At 48.9% G+C, this 23,219-nt stretch overlaps 1 protein-coding gene across 2 annotated transcripts in view; it reads left to right on the top strand.

Moving 5' to 3' along the window:
* The first annotated feature begins 7,403 nt into the window (after positions 1-7,403).
* The window catches only part of LRRC2 (leucine rich repeat containing 2), a 39,076-nt gene continuing 23,260 nt past the window's right edge, over positions 7,404-23,219 (top strand). Inside the window, exons 1-2 of one of the 2 annotated variants that reach the window (XM_019416575.2) lie at positions 7,404-7,531; positions 17,970-18,113. In XM_019416575.2, coding sequence (XP_019272120.1) covers positions 17,989-18,113 — 125 coding nt within the window. In that variant the 5' untranslated portion in view covers positions 7,404-7,531; positions 17,970-17,988. Of the gene's footprint in view, positions 7,532-8,552; positions 8,881-17,969; positions 18,114-23,219 lie in introns of those variants that run through there. The other variant, XM_019416576.2, reaches the window with a different exon arrangement.

Raw genomic sequence — 23,219 nt, 5'->3', positions numbered from 1 at the left:
ATCCTTGGGCCTTGGAGCTTGGTCAGCAAAATGAACGGAGTAGTGCTTCTCTGCCAGTGTCGTGGCCAGCATGTCACCAGAGAACAGAAAACGCTGAATGTCATTTCTGCCACATTAAGGACAGCAGTACATTTTATCTCCTGTTTTTGGTATTTTCCAAGGTTAGATATGTTATAAAGCACCTAGAACTGTTTCTGCCACGTTAAGGACAGCAGTACATTTTGTCTCCTGTTTTGTTTTTGGTATTTTCCAAGGTTGGATATGTTATAAAGCACCTAGAACTGTGTCTGGCCTATAGTAGGCACCCAAGAGTGTGAGCAATTATTTGTGTGTGTTTTGTCGTTTTGTCTTGACTTTGTGTTTCCTCTTTTTTTTTTTTTTTTTTTAAATTTTTGAGACAGAGAGAGACAGAGCATGAACGGGGGAGGGTCAGAGACAGAGGGAGACACAGAATCTGAAGCAGGCTCCAGGCTCCCAGCCGTCAGCCCAGAGCCTGACACGGGGCTCGAACTCACTGACCGCGAGATCATGACCTGGGCTGAAGTCGGCCGCTTAACCTACTGAGCCACCCAGGTGCCCCTGGCGTTCTTAATAATTACAGATTGGCTGAGTGGGAACCACCGAAGCATCCCTGAGTTTCTAGAGAGCCGATGCATTGGCAAAGTTCTCCTCCAGGGGGCGCTGGTCAGCAACACTGACTGCCGGCGGACCACAGGGCTGTTTGTTCTCGTCCGAGGTACAGATGACAGATGACGCGACTCCCTGCGGTAGACCTGGCACAGATCTGAGTTCTGGCCTCTTGCCGTTGAATAATTGTATTTGTGAAGAGGTTTGGCCTCCTCCCAGAGGAACACTAACCCCGTGAAAGTCTTCGAGAGGGTGCCACTTTCCGATCCTGGGTTCTCAGCGCTCTCTGTGGCCCATGCTGGCGGTGAGGGGAGCGGCCGTCAGGATGGCCTGCTGGGGTCACCCGGGTCTAGGCCCTGTTCTTTGGGGCGTGCAGCCCAATAGAAATGTCACGCCAGCCTCACGTGGGATTTGCACTTTTCTGGCTAGCCACCTCGGCAAAGTGCAGAGAATCGGGTAAAATTAACTTTCATGGGGAGCCTGGGTGGCTCAGTCGGTTGAGCATCCGATTCTTGATTTCAGCTCAAGCCATGCTCTCATGTTTTGTGAGATCGAGCCCCGCTGTCAGCGCAGAGCCGGCTTGGGACTCTCTCTCTCCCTCTCTTTCTGCCCCTCCCTCCCTCGCTCGTTCTCTCTCTTTCTGTCTCTCAAAATAAATAAATACACATTTAAAAAAAATTATCTTCCATACTATATTTTAATTTAGCCCAATTGATCCCAGAGAGTAGCATTTGATCACGTAGTTAGTATGATTTACTATAAGAGGAGGGCCAGGGAAGCCTTCCTTAGCCCGGGGCGCCGTGCTTGAGGCTTCTAGGGCCGGGGCAGGTGAATTGGGCCCTCACCGCACGCCCCTACATGAGTGGGAAGCATTTTGCAACGGTCGCCGAAGTAGAATGAAACAGTTTATACCATTTGGGGTTTTTCATCCTTCTATCGTTGTGTCACGAAACGGGAATGACAGGCTTGTGACACCAGAGGTTTCCTTGGAAGAAGGCTTCGCGGTACGTGTGACTCAGTGTCCCCACAGAATGGGGGTGAGGAAAGCACTTGGTCCCTGGGGGTGCCGGGGTGCGCTTGCGTGTGGGACCCCCTCACACACGAGGCAGAGATGTAGGCCTCCCCTGGAGACGCTGCGGTCTGTGGATGTCGTGAGAGGCTCCCAGGCCCCCGGGGGCTGAATTGCACGAACAAGCGTCTGGTGGCTCAGTTGGTTGAGCGTCTGACATCGGCTTAGGTCATAATCTCTTGGTTCATGGGTTCAAGCCCCGGGTCAGGCTCTGTGCTGACAGCTCAGAGCCTGGAGCCTGCTTCGGATTCTGCGTGTGTGTCTCTCTCTCTGCCCCTCCCCCACTCACTCTCTCACTCTCTCTCAAATATAAATAAACATTAAAAAAAAGAAAACTTGGGGCGCCTGGGTGGCTCAGTCGGTTAAGCGTCCGACTTCGACTCAGGTCATGATCTCACGGTCCGTGAGTTCGAGCCCCACGTGGGGCTCTGTACTGACAGCTCAGAGCCTGGAGCCTGCTTCAGATTCTGTGTCTCCCTCTCTCTCTGCCCCTCCCCCACTCACGCTCTGTCTCTGTCTCAAAAATAAATAAAAGACATTTAAAAAAACCAAAACAAAGACCATGCGAGAGTCAGGGACTCAGGGGGACACTGGCGGGTGAAGACCACAGGCCACAGTCTTACGTGCTGCCCCCGGGAAGCTCAGAAGCTGGAAATGCTTTCTGGACACAGCCGAGAGATGCAGCCATCTGCACACGGTGAGTGCAATACAATAATAACAATTCCTTGTATTAACAGAAGTGCACTTTGTGCTTTAAAATACTTCCTGGTTCGTATCGCTACCTGTGAATGAGAGGCTCTGTGGAACATGCTGGGATATGGACCACTGGACCTCACCCCAGACTTGCCGAGTCAGAACCTCCCAGCGGGGAAGGGTCCACCCAGGCCAAGCCCCCAAGGAGCCAGTCCCAGGTACCACTGCACCAGACTGTGCTAATTCCACGTCCTTAGGGCCACTTGTGGTGTGGTCCTCCCAGACCAGCAGCTTTGGCATCGCCTGCGGCTTATTAGAGAGACGGACTCTCGGCCCCTCTCTGGCCTCCTGCGTCAGACTCTGCGTTTCGGTAAGATCCTAGGTGGTTTGGGTGGAGGGTTGCCAGATAAAATACAGGACACCCAGTCATATTTAAATTTCAGACAAACCACAAATAATTTTTAAGTATGACTCATGCAACATTAGAAACATACTCATATGAAAAAATGACTTGTGGTGTGTCCAAAATTCAAATGTAACTTGAAAGTATTTTTATTTGCTAAATTCCTGAGTCCTAGTTGGGTGCACATTATAGACTAAGGAGCCTGGGCTAAACAGTGGCCTGCTTCTCTAACTCTGGCATCATAAAGGAAGCCCGTTGTATTTGAATGTGTTTGGGGGTGGGGGCAATATTTTTCCCTTTAAATATGATCGAGCTTTTTTTTTTTTTTTTTTTTTTAAAAACACGTTTCTTTTTTTTTTTTTTTTTTTCAACATTTTTTATTTTATTTATTTTTGGGACAGAGAGAGACAGAGCATGAACGGGGGAGGGGCAGAGAGAGAGGGAGACACAGAATCGGAAACAGGCTCCAGGCTCCGAGCCATCAGCCCAGAGCCTGACGCGGGGCTCGAACTCACGGACCGCGAGATCGTGACCTGGCTGAAGTCGGACGCTTAACCAACTGCGCCACCCAGGCGCCCCCGAGCTTTTGAATATGTAGCCCTCTTATAAATTGAAAAAGTATTTAAGCAGTGTTTGAACTGCAACTACCTTTTTCAATTTATATTCTTTGGTTCAGGATATCATAAACAAAACAAAAAACCAAATGAAACCATTAATAAATAGGTAACTTACATTATGTATCAAAGGAGAAAGATACCGTACAAATTCTAAGTAATGAGAAGCACATCCAACACGTGATTGGTATGATTTAATATTGTCCCAAGGATTTGGGGCACCTGGGTGGCTCAGTTCGTTAAGCGTCTGACTTTGCCTCGGGTCATGATCTCGTGGTTTGTGGGTTCTAGCCCTGAACTGGGTTCTCTGCTGTCAGCCCGGAGCCCACTTTAGATCCTCTGTCTCCCTCTCTCTCTGCCCCTCCCTTGTTCACCTGCTCTCTCTCTCAAAAATAAATAAAACATTAAAAAAGTATATTGTTGCAAAGATTTATCTGATTCTCATCAACTTGGTATACAATTTCAAAGGATAATTTATTGGGGCACCTGGGTGGCTCAGTCAGTTAAGCGTCTGACTTTGGCTCAGGTCATGATCTCAGAGTTCTTAGGTTTGAGCCCCGAGACGGACTCTGCTGACAGCTCAGAGCCTGGAACCTGCTTCGGATTCTGTGTTTCCCTCCCTCTCTGCCCCTACCCCACTTGTGCTCTCTCAAAATAAATAAACATTTAAAAATTAAAAAAGAAAAGAGTACACTTATGATGAGCCCGACGCGGGGCTCAAACTCACAAACCGCGAGATCATGACCTGAACCAAAGTCCGACGCTCAACCGACTGAGCCACCCAGGCGTCCCATAAGTGTCCTCATAATCCCTATCACCTATTTCACCCATCCCCTCCATGTGCCTCCCCTCTGGTTAACCATCAGTGTGTTCTCTATCGTTAAGAGTCTATTTCTTTTTTTTTTTTTTTTAATTTTTTTTTAATATTTATTTATTTTTGAGGCAGAGAGAGACAGAGCATGAACAGGGGATGGGCAGAGAGAGAGGGAGACACAGAATCGGAAGCAGGCTCCAGGCTCTGAGCCATCAGCCCAGAGCCCGACGCGGGGCTCGAACTCATGGACCACGAGATCGTGACCTGAGCTGAAGTCGGAGGCTTAACCGACTGAGCCACCCAGGTGCCCCTCTTTTTTTAAAAATTTTATTTATTATTGCTTCTCGGCCTTTTGGCTAAGATCACGTGTAAAAATTTTATTTATTTATTTATTTATTTATTTATATTTTAATTTACATCCAAGTTAGTTAGCATATAGTGCAATAATGATTTCAGGAGTAGATTCCAGTGACAAGAGTCTGTTTCTTGGTTTCTGTCTCTCTCTCTCTCTTTTCCCTTTGCTCATTTGTTTTGTTTCTTAAATTCCACATATGAGTGAAATGATAATGCTATTTGTCTTTCTCTGGTTGACTGGCTTCTCTTTGCGTGATACTCTCTAGCTCTTTCCATGTCATTGCAAATGGCAAGATTTCATTCTTTTTTATGGCTAAATAATATTCCATTATATATATATATATATATATATATATATATATATATATATATATACACACCACTGCTTCTTTGTCTGTTCATCTCTCCAGGGATACTTGGGCTGCTTCCATAATTTAGCTATTGTAAATAATGCTGCTGTGAACATAGCAGGTGCATGTATCCCTTTGAATTCGTGTTTTTGTATTTTTTAGGTAAATACCCAGTAGTGTGATTACTGGACCGTAGGGTAGTTCTATTGTTAATGCTTTGAGGAACCTCCACGCTGTTCTCCAGAGTGGCTGCACCAGTTTGCATTCCCACCAACAGCGCATGAGGGTTCCCTTTTCTTTGCATCCTCACCAACGCTCGTTGTTTTTTTTGTGTTGTAGATTTTAGCCATTAAGACAGGTGTGAGGTGGTCTCTCACTGTGGCTTTGGTTTGTATTTCCCTGATGATCAGTGATGTTGAGCATCTTTTCATGTGTCTGTTGGCCATCTGGTTGTCTTCTTTGGAAAATGTCTGTTCTTGTCTTCTGCCCATTTTTAATTGGATTATTTGGTTTTCGGGGGTGTTGAGTTGTATCAGTTTTTTTATATATATTTTGAATACTGACCCATTATTGGATATGTCATTTGTAAATATTTGCTCCCATTTCATAGGTTGCCTTTTAGTTTTTTGATCACTTCCTTCATGGTGTAGAAGCTTTTATTTTGATGAGATGCTGATAGTTTATTTTTGCTTTTGTTGCCCTTGCCTCCCTTGTTTCCCTTCCCTTCCTTTTCTAGAAAAATGTTGCCAGGGCTGATGTCAGAGAAATTACTGCCTGTGCTGTCCTCTAGGATTTTTATGGTTTCAGGTCTCGCATGTAGGTCTTTAACCCATTTTGAGTTTATTTTTGTATACGGTGTAGCAAGTGGTCCAGGTTCCTTCTCCTGCATGTCGCTGTCCAGTTTTCCAGCCCCACTTGTTGAAGACACTGTATTTTTCCCATTGCATATTCTTTCTTGCTTTGTTGAAGATTAATTGCCCATATAACTGGGGGCTTGTTTCTGGTCTTTCTATTCTGTTCCATTGATCTAGGTGTCTGCTTTTGTGTCAGCACCATACTGTTTCAATGACTATAGCTTGTACGATAACTCGAAGTCTGGAATTGTGATGCCTCCAGCTTTGCTTTTCATTGTCAAGATTGCTTTGGCTATTTGGGGTCTTTTGTGTTTCCGTACACAGTTTAAGATTGTTTGCTCTCATTCTGTGAAAAATGCTGTTGGTATTTGGATAGGGATTGCATTAATAAAATGATAATTAAAAATTGTTTAATGTTTATTTGTTTTTGAGAGAGAGACAGGGTGTGAGCAGGGGAGGGGTAGAGAGAGGGAGACACAGAATCCGAAGCAGGCTCCAGGCTCTGAGCTGTCAGCACAGAGCCTGATGAGGGGCTCAAACTCACGAACTGTGAGATCATGACCTGAGCTGAAGTCGGACCCTTAACCAACTAAGCCACCCAGGCACTCCAATAAAATGATAATTTAATTATAAATGCCAACAAATAGAAGATGTTGCACACAGAAAATAGTCCTTTCAAAACCCAACTATTTTGTAATTATCTTGTCTATAGTAGGCAAAAGGTGTTTTTCTGTTTCAGATGATAGTGTATGAGGAGTCTGTGGCCATGAAGTGGGGGATATATGGACCTCTGGGAACAGGCAGGGGTAGGGGCTGGGCGGGGGGATGTGGGGGTGGGGGATACAGTGAGGTGAGAGCAATTCCTGATGAACTGATCGTCAAATTGTCACAGTGTTGGTTGTTAGCAAAGCATCTTTGTCCAATTAGTAAGATCACCAAAGAGAACCCAAATTCACATATGTTTTAGGAAATTTATTTATTTATTTTTTTAAGTTTATTTATTTATTTTGAGAGAGAGAGAGAGAGTGCACGAGCAGGGGAGGGGCAGAGAGAGAGGGGGACAGAGAGAGAGAGAGAGAGAGAGAGAGAGAGAATCCCAAGCAGGTTCCACACCATCAACGTGGAGCCCAACACAGGGCTTGAACTCACGAATCGTACGATCGTGACCTGAGCCGAAACCAAGACTTGGGCGCTTAACCGACTGAGCCACGGAGGCACCCCTGTTTTAGGAAATTTAAAAGAAAAAAAGGGGAACTCCAGATCTCTGATATCTGTGGCTTCAAACACGGAAAACAGTTTTACCTTCCCTGGGTCCTATCCCTTTCTGATCCCCCGTTTTGTTCGGGTCTTAGCTTGGAGTGCTAAGAGCACGGGGCCCCTTCCCTGTTTCTCTGGCCTCTTGGGCTCGATGCACTCCAGGATGGCTAGCGTACAAAAGGCCGTGCGGTCTGTACGGGAGGCGCAGTAACCCTGGGTTACAGGGCTCGAATTGGCCGGCTCGTCGTTTGCTCTGGGCCAAGCCCTCCCCTCTGAACTGTGTTTTGTCTCATGCCGGGCTGAGTCACATAGAATAGATAGATAGTTTATCAGCACATGTCCTACAGATCATATTCTCGACTGACAAATATAGCCCGTTAGCGCACAGGCCGGAGGCTCCAGTGTGTGTGGCTGCTGTGAGTGTCAACAATACTCCACAGCCCGGATTTCACCTGGCAGGCAGCGGGCAGGGGCCGGGACTGCGGCGCTCTCACGGGTAGGTGGCCGTCGTGGGCGTGGGGACGTGGGGGGAAATGGGAACGAGGGGGCTTGTGCACCTGCTGGTGGGAGGCTGGGGGACAGTGCCTCCTTGTTTATGTCTTTCCCACTGTGCCGTGCATGGCAGGACCCTGGCAAACATCCCCAGTGGAACATGGTGGGGGGGTGTGGATTAGCAATTTATCTGCATTTTAGGGCAAGAAATGGAACTGAATGGAGAAGGAGAGACTGTGGCAGAGGTGGGTGGTGCCCGGAAAGGCTGCCGCTGTGGCGGGGGGGGGGGGTCCCCAAGATTCTTGCTCCTGGTTTGTGAGTCTTTCCCAGGACACTGCCCTGGTGCCCGCGGCTGAGCTCAAAATGTTCCGGTCCAAAGTGCTGTCTAGGGGGAGATAAATCAACTTTGTTTGTGTCTTCGGTGCCCTGAAAGGGATGATTGACATCTGGGGGTGGGGGGTACACTTTCCTTCTGGGGATTGGCTCCCCACTCTCCAGAGAGAGAGGGCGAGGGTGGGAAAGGGATCGGAGACCCAGAGGAAAACCATCTGGCTTTGTGAGCGGCTCAGCTGTGCTGGCGGCTCTTCTCCACCAAATCCTCTCCGGAAACTCAGGGGCTGGGGCCGTCTCCCAGAAAACCTCCGCTGACCATGCCCTGGGCACAAGAATCCATGGGTGCTCACGGACCCCTGGTTTGTGTCTTACGTTTAATAAGGGATGATGTCCGTCTTCAACTCTTCTCTTTTTTTTCCTTTAAATCACTGACATTTTTGGAGCTTTACTGGGTGCCAAATACTCTCTTACGCACTTGACCGAAATGATCACATGCGCTCCAGTCGCCAGTCCCGTGAGCTGGGTGCCCCTGTCAACCCATGTTCAGAGAAGTACACCGGGGCGCAGAGGGGTTAGGTGACTGTCTCAGGGGCGCGAAGCCATAAATGGAGGAGGCGGGACCCAGCCCAAGCAGGCTGACTCCTCTTAATCCCATGCCCGGTGGCCTCTGCCTCCCTGCTTGGATTTTCTGGTAACAAGTTACCAGGTAAACAATGGGTGCTCCCAGGGAAACTCTGACCCTGTGACGTAAGACTTCATTTAATTCAGAATTTGGCTGAACTATCCTGACGGTACTGACCTCACTTGAGCACTTAGCCCTTCATAACCCTACTGTTTCTAGCCGAAAACTCACTCTGGGTGTCAGCTCTGGGGTCCAGGCAGTAGTCTTATGTAAGCCTAGAACGGGATTTGTGCGACGCTGAAGCCCCTTGTTGGCCACGTTACTGCCTCTTCCGTGCGTTGGGGTTGCCAAGAATTCCCACTGGTTGTGGCTGTTCCCTGAGCTCTGGTGAGGCTGAGGTGGGTGTCTTTTTCCCGAGGTAGATACACTGGGAAGAATGCTGTGGAGGGTCTGGAGCTGGTCTGCCCAAGGGAAAGAGGGTGCCCGGGGGTTCTGAAGAGTAGGTCGGGGTGAGGGGCCAGGCCCCTCTCCCCATGGCTGTTCAGCTGACCTCCTGACCTCAGCTCCGTCCCTGTCTCCCCACCTCCCCGCACTTGCCGCTGTCCCTCCCCCAGCCTGGCACCCAGAATGGCTGGGCACCTGCACTGTGGGCTTTGTGGGGTCTCTTCCCCCGCGGCCTCTGCACCTTAGATTCTCAGAGATGTGAGCCCTCTACCCACCCCCTGCCCCCTCTCTGTCCAGACTGCTGTTTGACAAGAAGGGAGAGGACTAGGTGACCAGAAAGCACCCCCCTCCCACCTGGAACGCTGGCATACGTCTTCTGAGTGGGGACTCGTGCTCTGGTGCTAGGGGACGTGTTTTTTCCAGTCATGCCCTCTGGCTCGGACGGTGGGTGGTTCTGCGAAGTGATTCTCATGTGCCTGGCTTGCAGAGGGAGCGTGGACAATTACTCAAGCAAACCTGCACGGATAGTCCCCTTCCCCTTCCTCAGGGTCCCGTGGCGTTTCCCCTAGCCCCACTCTCCACGCGCGCTTGAGGGCCTCCCTCCTAACCCGCCTCCACAGCGTCTATCCAGCCGCCCTTGTCAAATCCCCACGCCGTGCTGAAATCCGTCTCTCTGAGCCTCTGTTCCCCTCTCCAGGGGGAGAGCTCTGACGCAGGGACATTCACCCTTCTGCATTTGACAAGCGTCCCCAAACGTCAGTTACTTGGGGTACCCAGGAATCGAAGGACAGAAATGCACAGCAAAGGAACTGGCCCAATATGCAGGGTTTCTGTGTTGAGGTCAAGGAGCCGGACCCTGGCTGCACCCCCCCCCCCCTCCAGGGCTACCATCATTCACCCGGTGACCTCTCGGGGCACGCGCCTGACTCGGAACCCACCTCTGGGGCCTCTCAGGGGGCTGCTCCCATCAGCAAACCGGGGCCCTTCTCAGCGCGGTCTACGGACAAAGCGAAATTCAACCAACCAGCGGGCAATTCAACTTGCCTTGTGTGCCGTGAGGTAAACAAGCAACAGTCTGAGGGAGAAAGTAACAGGGGGCTCTGGCTTAGAGGAAGAGGCCACGCCAAGGAGAGAACACTGAGTTCAGGGTATGGGGTGCAGGGGAGCTCCGTGGACGAGGGAAGGGGTCCAGGCCGAGGCACTGAGGAGGAGAGCAGTCGAGGGTGGACATGCCAGGGCCCTGTGAGGGGCTGGGATGTCCCCTTCATCCCAAAGGGAAGTCTCTGGAACACTTGAGCCAGGTGGCCGCGTGATCTCACCCTCGTCGGAAAATGGCTCTCGCTGTTGGGTGACAAATGGATTGGACGTGGGTGAGTGGGAAGTCGGGGCGCCAGCTGTAAGGCTTTTGCACGACCGGGGCCAGCTGTGACACTAATCGGTGGTGAGAAATGCCTGCCCTCTAAGGCTTGGGTGATAGATCGGACGCGTGAATGAATGTGTGTGTTTGTGTATGAGTTCATGCCCACATGGCGGGAGGGGTGAGGACACAGAAGGCGTAAAGGAGTGACCTCCAGGTAATGGTGGAGTCAAGGTGAGGAATTAAGGCGGCCAGGGACGGATAGATTCCAAGTGAGTAACTCTGGAAAGGAGTTGTGTTTCTTCGAGAAATGTGGGAGACATCCAGGGGGATATGTCAAGGAAGCGGTGCGATCCAGGCCCTAGAGGTCGCTGTAGATTGAGACCGGTTCTTTTAAGTGGCTCTTATTTCACTGTCCGCTGTATTCATTATTTATCGCCGCATAAGAAATTGCCCCGACACTTAACAGCTTAGTACAAAAAACGGATTATCTCTCTCTCAGAGGGTCAGGAATGGCTTAGCTGAGCGGTCCTGGCTCAGGGTCTGCCGTGAAGTTGCACTTAAGATGTCTTCTGGGGCTGCTGCTATCTGATGGCTCAACTGGGGCTGGTGGACCTGCTTTTAGACAGCTTCTGCTCACATGGCTGCTGGCAGGGGGCCTCTGCTCCTTCCCGTAGGAAGCTTCTCTATTCAGCCGCTTCAACATCCTCACGACATGGCGGCTGACTTCCCCCAGAGCGCGTGACCCAAGAGATAGAGAGAGCAGTGCCCGGGGGACTTAGTCTCAGAAGCTGCACGCCATCACTTTGACCACATTTTATTCATTAGAAACGAGTCACTGAATCCAACCCACGCTCGGGGGGCGGGGGGAGGAATGAAACTCTACCCCCCTTTTTAGAGAGCAAGAGGGAGTACAAGCAGGGGAGGGGCAGAGAGAGAGAGAAAGAATCCCAAGCAGGCTCCATGCTATCAGTGCAGAGCCCAGTATGCGGCTTGAACTCACGAACCATGAGATCACGACCTGAGCTGAGATCAACAGTCGGATGGACTGAGCCACCCAGGGGCCCCAGGCCCTACCCTTTAAAATATTTTTTTCATGTTTATTTTTTATTTTTGAGAGAGAGACAGAGACAGAGACAGAACGCAAGCAGGGGAGGGGCAGAGAGACAGGGAGACTCAGAATCTGAAGCAGGCCCCAGGCTCCCAGCCGTCGGCCCAGAGCCCGACGCGGGGCTCCAACTCACAGACCTCGAGATCGTGACCTGAGCTGAAGTCGGATGCTCAACGACTGAGCCACCCAGGCGCCCCAAGCTCCACCCTTCTACAGGAAAGAATGTCAAGGAATTTGTGGGTACAATTGCAAGCCATCACATCCACAAAACAAAATACATTTTATTGTTCACCGAAGCCGGGAAGCACAAACAGGGCTGGCACACGTTTTTGTATGGCGTTCGGGCACTGCTGGAGGGGGCTGGTGCTGCGAGCCATGGAGACCGAGCTGGAGTCCCCCCCACCCCCACCCCCTGCCTCCCCCTATTCCCCTTCATTCTCAGTGCCTGTCTGCCTGGCCCGCTGTATCTCGCGTCTGCCCGAAGCCCACGCTGGTTGCCACCTACATGTTGGAGACTCCGCTGTGGTTGCAACTGCCAGGTACCAAGCAATGGAATCTCTGCTCAGGGGTTGGTGACTTAGCAAGTCCACCTAGCCTCCAGCCAGCTACCCAACCTGAGCTGACACAGAGGAGAGAAGGACAGACCAGCATCTGGGCGTCACAGGGGCCGGGAGGGAAACTGAGCACAGCAGGTCCCCGTTCCCTGTCCTTCCGCGTGCTGGCCTGCTGGGGCCTTTCCCTCTTGGGCCAGTGGCTCTTGTCCTGAGTATGTCTCCAGCAGGCGGCAACTGATCACAAAACATGGAAGCAAGCTCAAGGCTCCGGGGAGCCCACGGCCAAGTCAGCCGGGAGGGGCAGGCCAGGAGCTTTCTCTTTTGTTATGTAAGCGCCTACATAATATCTTCCATTTTGCCGGTTGGCCCGCGAAGCCTACGGCATTTACTCTCTTGCCCTTTCCTGAAAAGGTTTGCTGACCCCTAGAGCAAAGCGAAAGATTTTTCCGGGAGGAATTTTCCTTTCCACTAGGAATCCAAACTTGGAGAGTCTCTGATTGTTGACGTTTTCGCTCAGGACCCGGGACACCAAGAGAGGTACACAAATGAGACTGACGACACTCTGTCCCAGTGTCCTTTCTGTTGCCATGAGTGACATCATGGTTATCCTCTGCTCTCTTCTAGTCCCATGTGGTTTCTTGTCGGGAAGATGCCCTGTGGCTGTGGACCATGTAGCCCAAATCTAGGGATCTGTGTTCCCTTATGATTCTGCTGTAACCGTGCAAAGCCAGATCTCCAGCAGGGAACTGGGATCAGGCGTCTTCTTGGATTCGTGAATCTTTGCTGTAAAACTCAGTGAGGGCTCACACTAAAGCCCTGCGTTTCTTATGGTGCCTCAGGACAGTCTACTCGGATGTGGAGATTTCTCTAGGAGGATATTGCTTTCTTTGAAAGGAGGGTCTCTCAGACTGGATCCTGTAGAGGTGAATTTTTGTCTGTACTACAGTTTTGGTAGAGTTTACCATGGTGCTATTTCTATAGTTCTGGAGAAAGTTAATGCTCAGGAAATTAGATTTTACGTATTTGCAGGAAAGGTTGTGTTGACTAGAACTCATGCTACAAAGAAGAGTTTAGCTTTGTCTCTCTTTCCTGAGACCGGCTCTCTTTCCTGAACCTGCTGAGTGACTGTCACCTGCATGGGTCCCTGACATCTGCCTGCTTTCTGCCCCCTCCAAAGTGGCTTTGTCCTTGGATGGAGGGTCTCCTACCTGTCCTTCAATGACTCATGGGCTTTGTTGTAAAACCGCTTCTTGGATCTGGCACCCATCCGTAGAGCTAGTCTCTGAAGGGTTAACTTTGAACCTGTCCGGTTGTTTAGGGAGGCCTCCGTGCTGCCCTGGCCCGCACAGGACACCAGGGGCTGGGCTGGACACGGCCTTCAGGCGTTGGTATTTCTTAGCTTCCCCGGATTTCACATTATGTGTAGACCCCTAGCGAATGTGGTCATCTCTTACTATTCTTAAAGCTTCCACATTTTGTCACACGCATTTGCAAACAGAACGTCTCACCGGCAAGACCTTGACTTAAAATCCCGGCACATTCAAAACCCTCTTAACTGAAGACTAGAACCTCCTTCACTGCTTTGCAAGACGCAGGGGAAATGGGGAACGTGGTTGGATGGCAGACAGGATATACTCTTTCCCACCAAAACACTGACACTAACACTGATTTACAACCATTTAAAAATAGAACCCAAAGGATCAAGAAGAGACCATTCCTCTAAGACGCAAATTTGAATCATATTTCTCCAAATGAATGCATGGAAACTAACGAGCAATGGTTCTTGGTTTTGTGTTTTAATGCATGGGCAATTAAGGTACAGATCTGGCTACTCCCCAAGGATTTGCTGGTCTAAGAAAATGACAGACACTCAGCAATAGAGGCCGAGTCATGGCTGGTTGATCTAGAGCACACACGCTGTCCTTCAGCTTTAAGTACCCTTGACTGCCTGGGCTGTCCATGCTGCTCAGAAAGTTCCCTTTACTTTGGTTTTTGCTTTGCTTTTAATATATTTTTTTAATGTTTTATTTTTAGTTTTGAGACAGAGACAGGGCATGAGTGGGGGAGGAGCGGAGAGAGAGGGAGACGCAGAATCTGAAGCAGGCTCCAGGCTCGGAGCTGTCAGCACAGAGCCCGACGCGGGGCTCGAACTCACAAACCATGAGATCATGACCTGAGCCGAAGTCGGACGCTCAACTAACTGAGCCACCCAGGCACCCCCTTTTTGCTTTGTTTTTCCGTGTAGACTTGGTTTATGTGTAGAGATCGCCTCAAAGCAATTAGTCTATCTGGTTCTTTCTCTCTTTTGAATTTTTCTCCGTTTCAGGAGGGGGCCTTTGCTCTCGTTTGTAGGCTGGTGCCTCGCATGTTTTAATGGAAACTTTTTTTTTTTTTTTTTGTCAAAAACCAAAACCTTAAGCCCTTGGTAGCTTAGGCGCTCCAGACTTGAAGATGACAGTAAAGAAACTGATAGAAGACAAATTAAATGCAGCGGTTTCTGGTTCTGGGTGAGACGGAGTTAGGCATACTCTGCTGTGTCTCTCCCACCAAAGGCAGCTGCATAAAACCCAGACGGAATACATGGAATATGAAGACTCTGAAAAGTAACTGGTTGCAAGAGGATCAGAGAAAGACACCAGAATTCCAAGTACCAGGAACCTGAGGTGTGTTTCCCATTTTCCCCTCCAGTGTTCCGCAGCCTGGACCCAAGGCAGCCTGGAGCCCAGAATTGGGCACAACGGTTCCTAGTCGTGCTCCAGGAATAGAAAAGGGGACTCCCAGTGCTCAGAGAGTGGGGGCAAATCCCTGTTCTTCTTTTCCCCATCCTGTCACGTCTCAGCCCCCAAAGGATTCTGCGGTAACAGGAGGGACAGGGAAGGTTGATAGCAGAGGACCTCGGTCACCCAAAGCTTGGAGAAAGGGGATCCTTCCATTCTGATCAGAGGAGTTACAGGCCCCAGAGGGTGGAGAAAACTTTCATTGCTTTCGACAATGAAAGCGAGGTCTGAAGCCCTTCCAAGTTTTGCCCTTTCTGGGGTACTCTCCCTCTGCCCTCTGGTGTGAATGGAGAGGTAGGAAGTATCAGCAAAGACACAGAAGCTATAGAGAACCAAATGGAACCTTGAGAAAGAAAATAGGCCATCACTGAAATAAAATATTCCCTGGATAGGCTCATAAATGTAATTGGAGATGATATGATATAGGGAAGAGGTGGGACGTTTGAAGATGGGTTGCTGGATAATACCAACCTGAGAAAAAAGGGGGAAAGAAATTTATAAAGAATGAACAGCCTCAAGAATCCACGAAACGATAGTGAAAGGGCTCATATTTGTGTTGCCGGAGTCTCAGAAGGAGGGGAGAAAGAGGGCAGGGCAGAAGAAAATCTTTGAAGATTTTCCCCCAGTTTGACAACAGATCCCCCAGTTTGGGACAGATCTGAAAATCCCCCAGTTTGGCAACAGATCAAACCTCCTGACCAGAGGAGCAAGGCAAATCCCACATGGGATAAACTCAAAGAAATCCATGCCTGGATTCATCATAATTAAACCGAGGAAAACCCAAGACAAGGGAAAACTCCAGAAAAGTTGTGAGAGAATGATGATGTGTCACCTTGGTGAGAATTATGGTTCCAACAACTGCACATTTCTCCTGGGAAACCACGGAGGCCAGAAGACACAGGCACAGTGTCTATATGGTGCTGAAGAAAAAGCATTATGTCAGGGTTCCAGAGGCAGCCAACACAATCTTCAGGGTAAAGGTGAAAACGAGATATTCAGATGGGGGAGGACAGAACATTTATCAGCAGACATCCTCTGTCTGAGGGGACATGGGACCACAGGAATGTGGGAGGAACAACAGATATGGTACATATCAGGGTAGACGTGATGGGCTCGTGTCCTCCTTGTGCATTCTTTAACATAAGTTTCATGATTGGAAGCCAAAAATAGAACACTGACAGGTTCGGTGCATGGGAAAACCGCAGCACAAAGGCGAGAGAGCCTAGGGGAACCTTGGTGGGAGTCAGGTGTCTATGGCTCACTATCAGTGGTGAAATGTTGTTTCTGATAGGCCGAGATAAGAAGTGAAGCCAGAGTTGATCCTCCGGAGGGCAACCATGAAAACGAAGAGGAAGGACACAGAGAAACATAGTCAAAAACACAGTAGAGAAGCTAAATTGAATACTAGAAGGCGTGAAACACAAAAGAAGGCAGCAAGGTGTAAAGAGGAAAACAAAGGAGGGGTCATGCAGAAATCGGGTAATAAACGAATGTAGACCTAAACGCAAAGTATCGGGCATTATATTAAATGTAAATTGCCCAAACACACCAATTAAAAGACACTGTTGGAGTGTGTCTAAATAAATGATCCGACAAGATTCTGTCTACAGGGGAGCCTGGCTGGCTCAGTCGGTGGAGCATGCGACTCTTGATCTCAGGGTTGTGAGTTCGAGCCCCACATTGGGTATGCAGCCTACCAACAAAAAACAAAAAACAAAAACAAAATATTCTAACTGCAAAATCTCACATCAAATATAACCATATACGTACTTAGGTTAAAAGTAAAAGGATGGAATTGAGAAAGTGAAAAAACAACTCCGAACACAGGAGAACCTGCGTTTAGAATATATAAAGAAGTATTTATGACAAGTCAACAATAAAAAGACAAATGGCCCAATTGAAAAATTGGCAAAGGATCTGAAGAGACATTTGTCCCAGGAAGGTATAATGAGGGCCAACAGGCACATGGAAAGGTGTTCGATCAACATCATTAGCTGGCAGGCAAATGCAGATCAAAACAACTAGATAGCACTTCCCATCCAGTGGGACGGCTCTGATGGAAGAAAACAGAAGAACGAGTGTGGAGAGGATGTGAAGACCCTGGAGCCCCAAGCAAGGCTGCTGGGGCCGTAAGATGATGAAGCTGCTTTGGAAAAGAGTCCCGCGGTTCCTAAAAAGGTTAAACACACAGTTAGTTATCAGACGACCCTCCAAAAGCCGCTCCCACGTAGTTACCCAAGAGAACCGAAAACATGTCCGTACAAAGATGTGCACCGTTTGCACCTGAATCAGAAATCTCCTGTAGGTAAAAGAGTTTTAAGGGAGACCAAAGACAGTCCCAGATGCCAGAAATGAAGGGAAAGACGGAAATAAATTGGGGCCAGCATTTTCAGCTCGTTAGACGGAAATTACGGCTCCTCAGCGCTCGGCTGCACAGATGAAAGCTGCGTCCCCACCCCCGCCCCCGGACTGGCAGGCCATTTATGGCGAGGACACAGCTGAGTCAGAAGATTAAATATTTGGTGTTGTATCCCCACTGACTGCCATTTAGAAGCATCTGGAACTGGAGCAGAGAGTATTCAACAGCCCTGCTATTGGCCAGCCGACACGCTGTGTGTGTGTGTGTGTGTGTGTGTGTGTGTGTGTGTGTTCTGATTAACTCATGAACTTCCCTTTGAGTATGTTCCAACCTGTGGGAAGATTAGTTGCTAGAAATTCAGTAGAAGGCAGAACCATGAGGCTTGAGGAAGGAATGCCCAGGGGGCTCTGGGAACCCACAATTCAGCTGAGAGGCAAGGGCAGAAGTGTGAACTTGTAGAAGAGATGCTTGAAGGGTGATGTTGAACTTGACTTCCCCAGAGTACGATCAGGCTTTAAGAACATTAGCAAATGCCATCCTGGAAGTAACAGGCATTTCATCATTGCTTAAGAGAATTGATTCGTTCATTAAAAAATTTTTTTTTTAATTTTAGAGAGAGTGTGTGTGTGTGAACGGGGGAGAGGGACAGAGGGAGACAAGAGAGACAGAGACAGACAGAGACAGAGAATCTCAAGCGGACTCCACATCCAATGTGGGGCTCAATCCCATGACCCTGGGATCATAACCTGGGCTGAAATCCAGAGTTGGACGCTCAACCTACGGAGCCACCCAGGCACGCCTCATGTTTCGTTTTAAAGTTCATGCTACAACTGTTTTCTTCTCCGTGTGTGTACAAAGCTGACATAACGTATGTTTCTTAAATAGGTAATTTCACACGCCCGAAATGGGACACAAAGTGGTCGTATTCGACATTTCTGTCGTCAGAGCCTTGTGGGAAACTCGTGTCAAGAAGCACAAAGCCTGGCAGAAGAAGGAGGCAGAAAGGCTTGAGAAAAGCGCTTTGGAAAAGTATGTGTTTTCTGTACTTGCCTGTGGCTTCTCGGGGACACGGGGGCTTGGCAGGCAGCATAGTGGAGGGGGATGCCTTTCTTCTGGGATTTCTCAGTCAGTGACTCTTGCTCATGGGACCTCAGAGCTGTCACGCTGTTGCCTGGCTAGTGAACGTTCGATTCCTGTTAACAGTCACCCCCAGTGTCGTAAGGACCCACATACCTTCCAGGCGAGGTACTGGGCACCAGGACGACACAGGGAACTTGGTGGAAGGCTGCCAGGCTGGCCTCACTAGGCCATCTGATGCTCTCCACACCTGGGCGGCCCCTGTGACAATGCCCCGGGGCAGCTCAAGGCCACTCCCCTTCATCCATCTCAGCCCTCACCTATTGAACTGAAGGCTGCATAAGAGTCCCTGTATCAATGCATTTTTTACTCCGATTGAGATGATGTGATTGGACTAACTATTCGTGTCGACTCATGAAGTCTGAGGGAAAGAGAGTTACTTGTCTATGAAATTAAGTCGAATGCTTTGGAAAAAACTACATTTACGAAAAATATGAGCCACACAATGGACTCTGCACTGCGCAAGTCTGAGTATGACAAGCTGGAAAGATTGCATGTGGGTGGATTTGCACGTCTGTACTTTTTATTTCCTACGGAGGAACCCAAACCGGTGCTCCTGGCTGATGTGTTAAGGATGTGACTTACCTAAGAAAGGCAGAATGGGATTCCGACTGGCAGACCCATTTTCGGGGGAGGTCCATGACCCTGTCTCAAGTTGGCAGCTGGTGACCTATTTCTATGCTTGAAGCTAAAACACAAAATGCGTAAGGTGTCAATGTCTCTCTATCCTGGGCTCTCCATTTTTCTGAACTATTTGGACGCAACAAATACCTGTTCTGACCATGCTTGATAATTCTGCTGTGGCTGTAAGCCTCACCGCTGTCCCAGGGGGATATCATTATCCCCAGTCTGAAGACGAGGTGGTTGGGGCCTGAGTGATTTTGCCCGAGTTGATACAGCTGGTAAGGGGAGGATTTGGCCAAGCTCTTCCCCCTGCATCATGCTGTAATCCCAGAGAGTTGGGATGTTCTTTTCACTTGCACTCGTCTGAGGTTATCCAATATGATGTGAATCTTGAATTTAAGAACGGGAACCTCAGAGTAGGCATCAATGGGTCTGAGCTATCTACACTAGCACGAATTATCTACACTAGCACGAATTACACGAGGGGCCTGTGAGCCCAGAGTGACTCTCAGCTCTGTTCCTCTCCTCCCTCCTCCTCCCTCCTAGCATCTGGGGTTACCCTAGGGTAGGACAACTTGCTGAATGGGGACCCAAGCCCTGGGGGTTTTGGGGAAAGTGTCTGTAGCTGATGTAACCCCCCCCCCCCCGAGGATTCTAAGGGAGCAGGAACCATCTTCAGAGAGCTGGGGTCCACAGACTCTTCTCCCAGTTGCTTTGGAGTGGTGTTTGCCTCTTGGACTCTGTCGTTCATTGTGGTGCTAAATGCCTTCATGAACAGGTGCGCGTGTCTCTTGTGCCCCACGTAGGCCTTGAATTGGGCTTGGGGTCATTGGGCTTGTGCTGTGTCCTATCTTGTCCTAAGAACAGAAAACCTTTTAGGGATTTGTTAGGCTTTTCTAGCTCAAGATAAGAAAAAGAGCCATCCAACTGGCTGGGCAGGTGAGGGGGAAGTGGAGATGGTGGAGGGAGGAACGTAGGTGTTCAAGGAGGAAGCTTCTTGGTTTCCCAAGACCTGCAAAACAGGTGGTAAATTTACCTTTTTATGCAGGTAGCTGAGTTTCCATCATATGATTCATACTGTGATTATTAATACTATCTGAAGGTTAATCTTGAGTCTCTCAAGATCTGTTTCCTGCTGGGACATTAACACGTGGAAAAACTGACGAATGCCTTATCGTAAGAGGCAATTATCTGGTTAATTTAATTTCACGAAAACAGGCCAAACCCTGCGGCTTGCTCTGTGACCTCCCTTCATGGTACTTTATTTTGTAAGACTGAATTTGTTCCATGAAGCATGTATCAAAACTTAGAAGTTATAAGTAGAGACATAATACAGAATATCACTACCTGAATGAAATCCAATCACTGATGGAGAGAAAGAGAGGAGTCGCTGTCAGGCTCCGAGGGATGATTTCCTCATCCAACGAGGCTCCTTGCAACATTTTGTTTGCACGTGATCTATTTAATTAGTAGGACCCTAAGGGCATTGTTTTACGTGTTTGGCTCATATTTGACATTCTATTAAAATTGATTCAGGGGGAAGGTTATTCAATTATATGGGTGATAAAGTGTAAAGACAATGACAGTTTATTGATCTCATTTGATCTTTTTTCCCCATCGGATTTTTTTTTATTATTGAAGTGTAACTGGCACGCTATGTCACATTAGCTTCAGGTGTATGACATAGTGATTCGACAACTCTATACATTATGCTAGACAGCTTACTTATTTGAATTACTCTCAAGGAAGGGAATGGAATTAAAAAAGGTTTATATGTTCACCTTGACTCTCACTAAACAAGGGCTCATATTCTTATGAGGTTTTGGAGGGAATGAGACATAAAATATTTAAAAAGAAGTCCAAATGGGGCACCTGGGTGGCTCAGTCAGTTAAGTGTCCGACTTTGGGTCAGGCCATGATCTCACGGTTCGTGGGTTCGAGCCCTGCATCGGGCTCTGTGCTGACGGCTCAGAGCCTGGAGCCTGTTTTGGATTCTGTGTCTCCCTCTCTCTCTCTGCCCTTCCCCTGCTTGCATTATCTCTCTCTTTCTCTCTCAAAAATAAATAAACATTTTTAAAAAATTAAAAAAAAATAAAAAGAAATCCAAAAAAGATTTGGTATATGCTTACTTTTTAAAGTCTGTTTATTTATTCTGAGAGCGAGAGAGAGAGAGCACGCGCACAAACAGGGGAGGAACAGAGAGAGAGCAAGAGAGAGAGAGAGTCCCAAGCAGGCTCCCCACTGTCAGCACAGAGCCCGACACAGGGCTGGAACTCACAAACCATGAGATCATGACCTGAGCTGAAATCAAGAGCTGGATGCTTAACCGACTGAGCCACCCAGGTGCCCCATGGTAAATGATTATTTTTAATGAAATCTGTCTGATATCCTTTTTTCTCCTTTTTATGTTGCCTGTACCAAAATATGTGAGCTACTTACGTTGGTTTGTAATGTGTAATATAGGAAGGGTGTATTCTGTAGGGCTTAATGGGCATCATTTCATTACATTGGCAGGGCATCCCTTCAGGTTTGGTCTAAGAAATGAGGGTAGAAAAGCTGGAGGCATTAGCCTGAAAAGTACTTGGAGAACCCAAGACCTGGCGATGGCTGTACTATTGCTCGTTGGCAATTCGGGCAATTTCTTCTATTTGTTCAGGGAGCATGTCTTAGACCCAGGGTCTGCCCCACATCCCTGACTGCTACAATCAGATCTAAATCTGTGGGCAGGTATTTGCATTTCTTTTTATCACAGGTATTAAAATATTTACATTATACAGAAGAGCTAATCATGAAAAGTAACAATCCCAAGCCAATCCCATCACTTTCTCCCAGGATTAAATTCATCTCTCTCCATGTGCAGGTATTTTTAAGTTTGTTGCTTTTATTGCATTATGTACAGACTTCTTTGTAGAACCCGAAGCCCTACCTACTTGGTTGCTGAGTGCTTATCCTCAGCTCAGCTCAGTGACTAGGACCTGGGTAGGGTGGCAGCTGGGCCAGCCAGGGCCATCGGCGAAATACTTTTCTCAAACACTCCCCTTTCTCTCAGCTTAAGGGCAAGTTGGAAACTCCAATGATACCCAAAGAGGTTTTGAAAGACCAAAAAGTCTGCACAGAAACCTGGGGATCCAGCTCTGCAGAAATCCAGGAACGAATGTTCCAGGCAGACACAACAGCAATGTGAATACTGAGGCATGCGTTGGCGTGGGTGTTCAAGGGAGAGCAAGGGGGCCAGCGTGCGGGCCAGAAAAAGCAAGTGCAGTGGCCAGACAGGCAAGGTGACGGCACAGACCTGTAGGGCCTTGTCGGTGCGGTAGGACATTGCTTTGCTGTGTGAGATGAGGAATCGGGGACATTGTGATGGGCTTACTCGAACCGCTGGGTGCATTTGGACCGTAGGGGGGACAACAGTGGTGCCTGCAAGGAGATGATGGTGACATGGGCAAGAATGGAAGCAGGGAAGGCGGTGAGGCGTGCGGATTCTCGTAGAACCGATCACATCCCTTGACGGATTTGCTACGAGGTATGAAAAAAAGCACAGAGCCAATGATGAGCCCTGAGGTTTTTAGCCAGAGCCTCTGGAAGGCTTTTACGGCTTTAATGGGGCAGAGGCAGGTTTTAGGGTGAGGATCGGGAGTTTGGTTTGGAACATGTTGATTGCGGGACGCCTTTTAGACATTCAGGTGAAGTTCCAGGGGAGGCAAAGAGGCTGGATTCAGCGAGGAAGTCTTGGCTAGAGAAACAGAACTGATCATCAATAGCATACAGATATATTTAAAGCCATGAGACTGAAAGACAGCCAAAGAATGAGTGTAGAGAGAGACGAGAAGAGGCCCGAGGGTTGGGTGTTGGGCCCTTGGGGATTTGGAGGTTGGGAAGAGATGGGGGGCAGGGGGAGGCAGCCCAGTCACTGGAGAGGCAGGAGTGGAGTCAGCAGAGAGAGGGGTCCTGGGAGCCAAATGACAGACTTCACCGGGGAGGAAGGGCTGTGTCAAATGTTGCAGATGGGTCGGCGAAGATGAGGACTGGATTTGACCGCTGGGTCTGGCAAAATGGAGGTCATGAAGACCTTGGGAATAGTTTCTAAAGAACCGTGGTGGTGAGTGAAGGGGGTTCAACAGAGAACGGGGGTGGGGTGGAGTGGGAAAGAAGGATTGTGGGTGTGAGCCAGCACAGCTCTTTCGTAGGGTTGACTGGAAGGTGGAGCAGAGAAGCGGGCCCCATGGGAGACGTGAGGTTGCGGGGGTGGAGGGGGGGTGCCCTTTAAGCGGGGAGAGGTAACCGCGTGCTCATGCGCTGATGGGAATGGTCTCCCAAAGCGAAACACTGAGGAGAGAGAGAGCCCCTGCAGAAAGTCCTTGAGTCTTGGAGGGC

Source organism: Panthera pardus, unplaced genomic scaffold (genome assembly GCF_024362965.1).
Source record: "Panthera pardus isolate Hobbes unplaced genomic scaffold, ASM2436296v1 HiC_scaffold_8, whole genome shotgun sequence".
NCBI classification, from domain to species: domain Eukaryota; kingdom Metazoa; phylum Chordata; class Mammalia; order Carnivora; family Felidae; genus Panthera; species Panthera pardus.
Note: the sequence above shows the minus strand (reverse complement) of the source record. Positions and strands in the feature narration are given on the sequence as shown.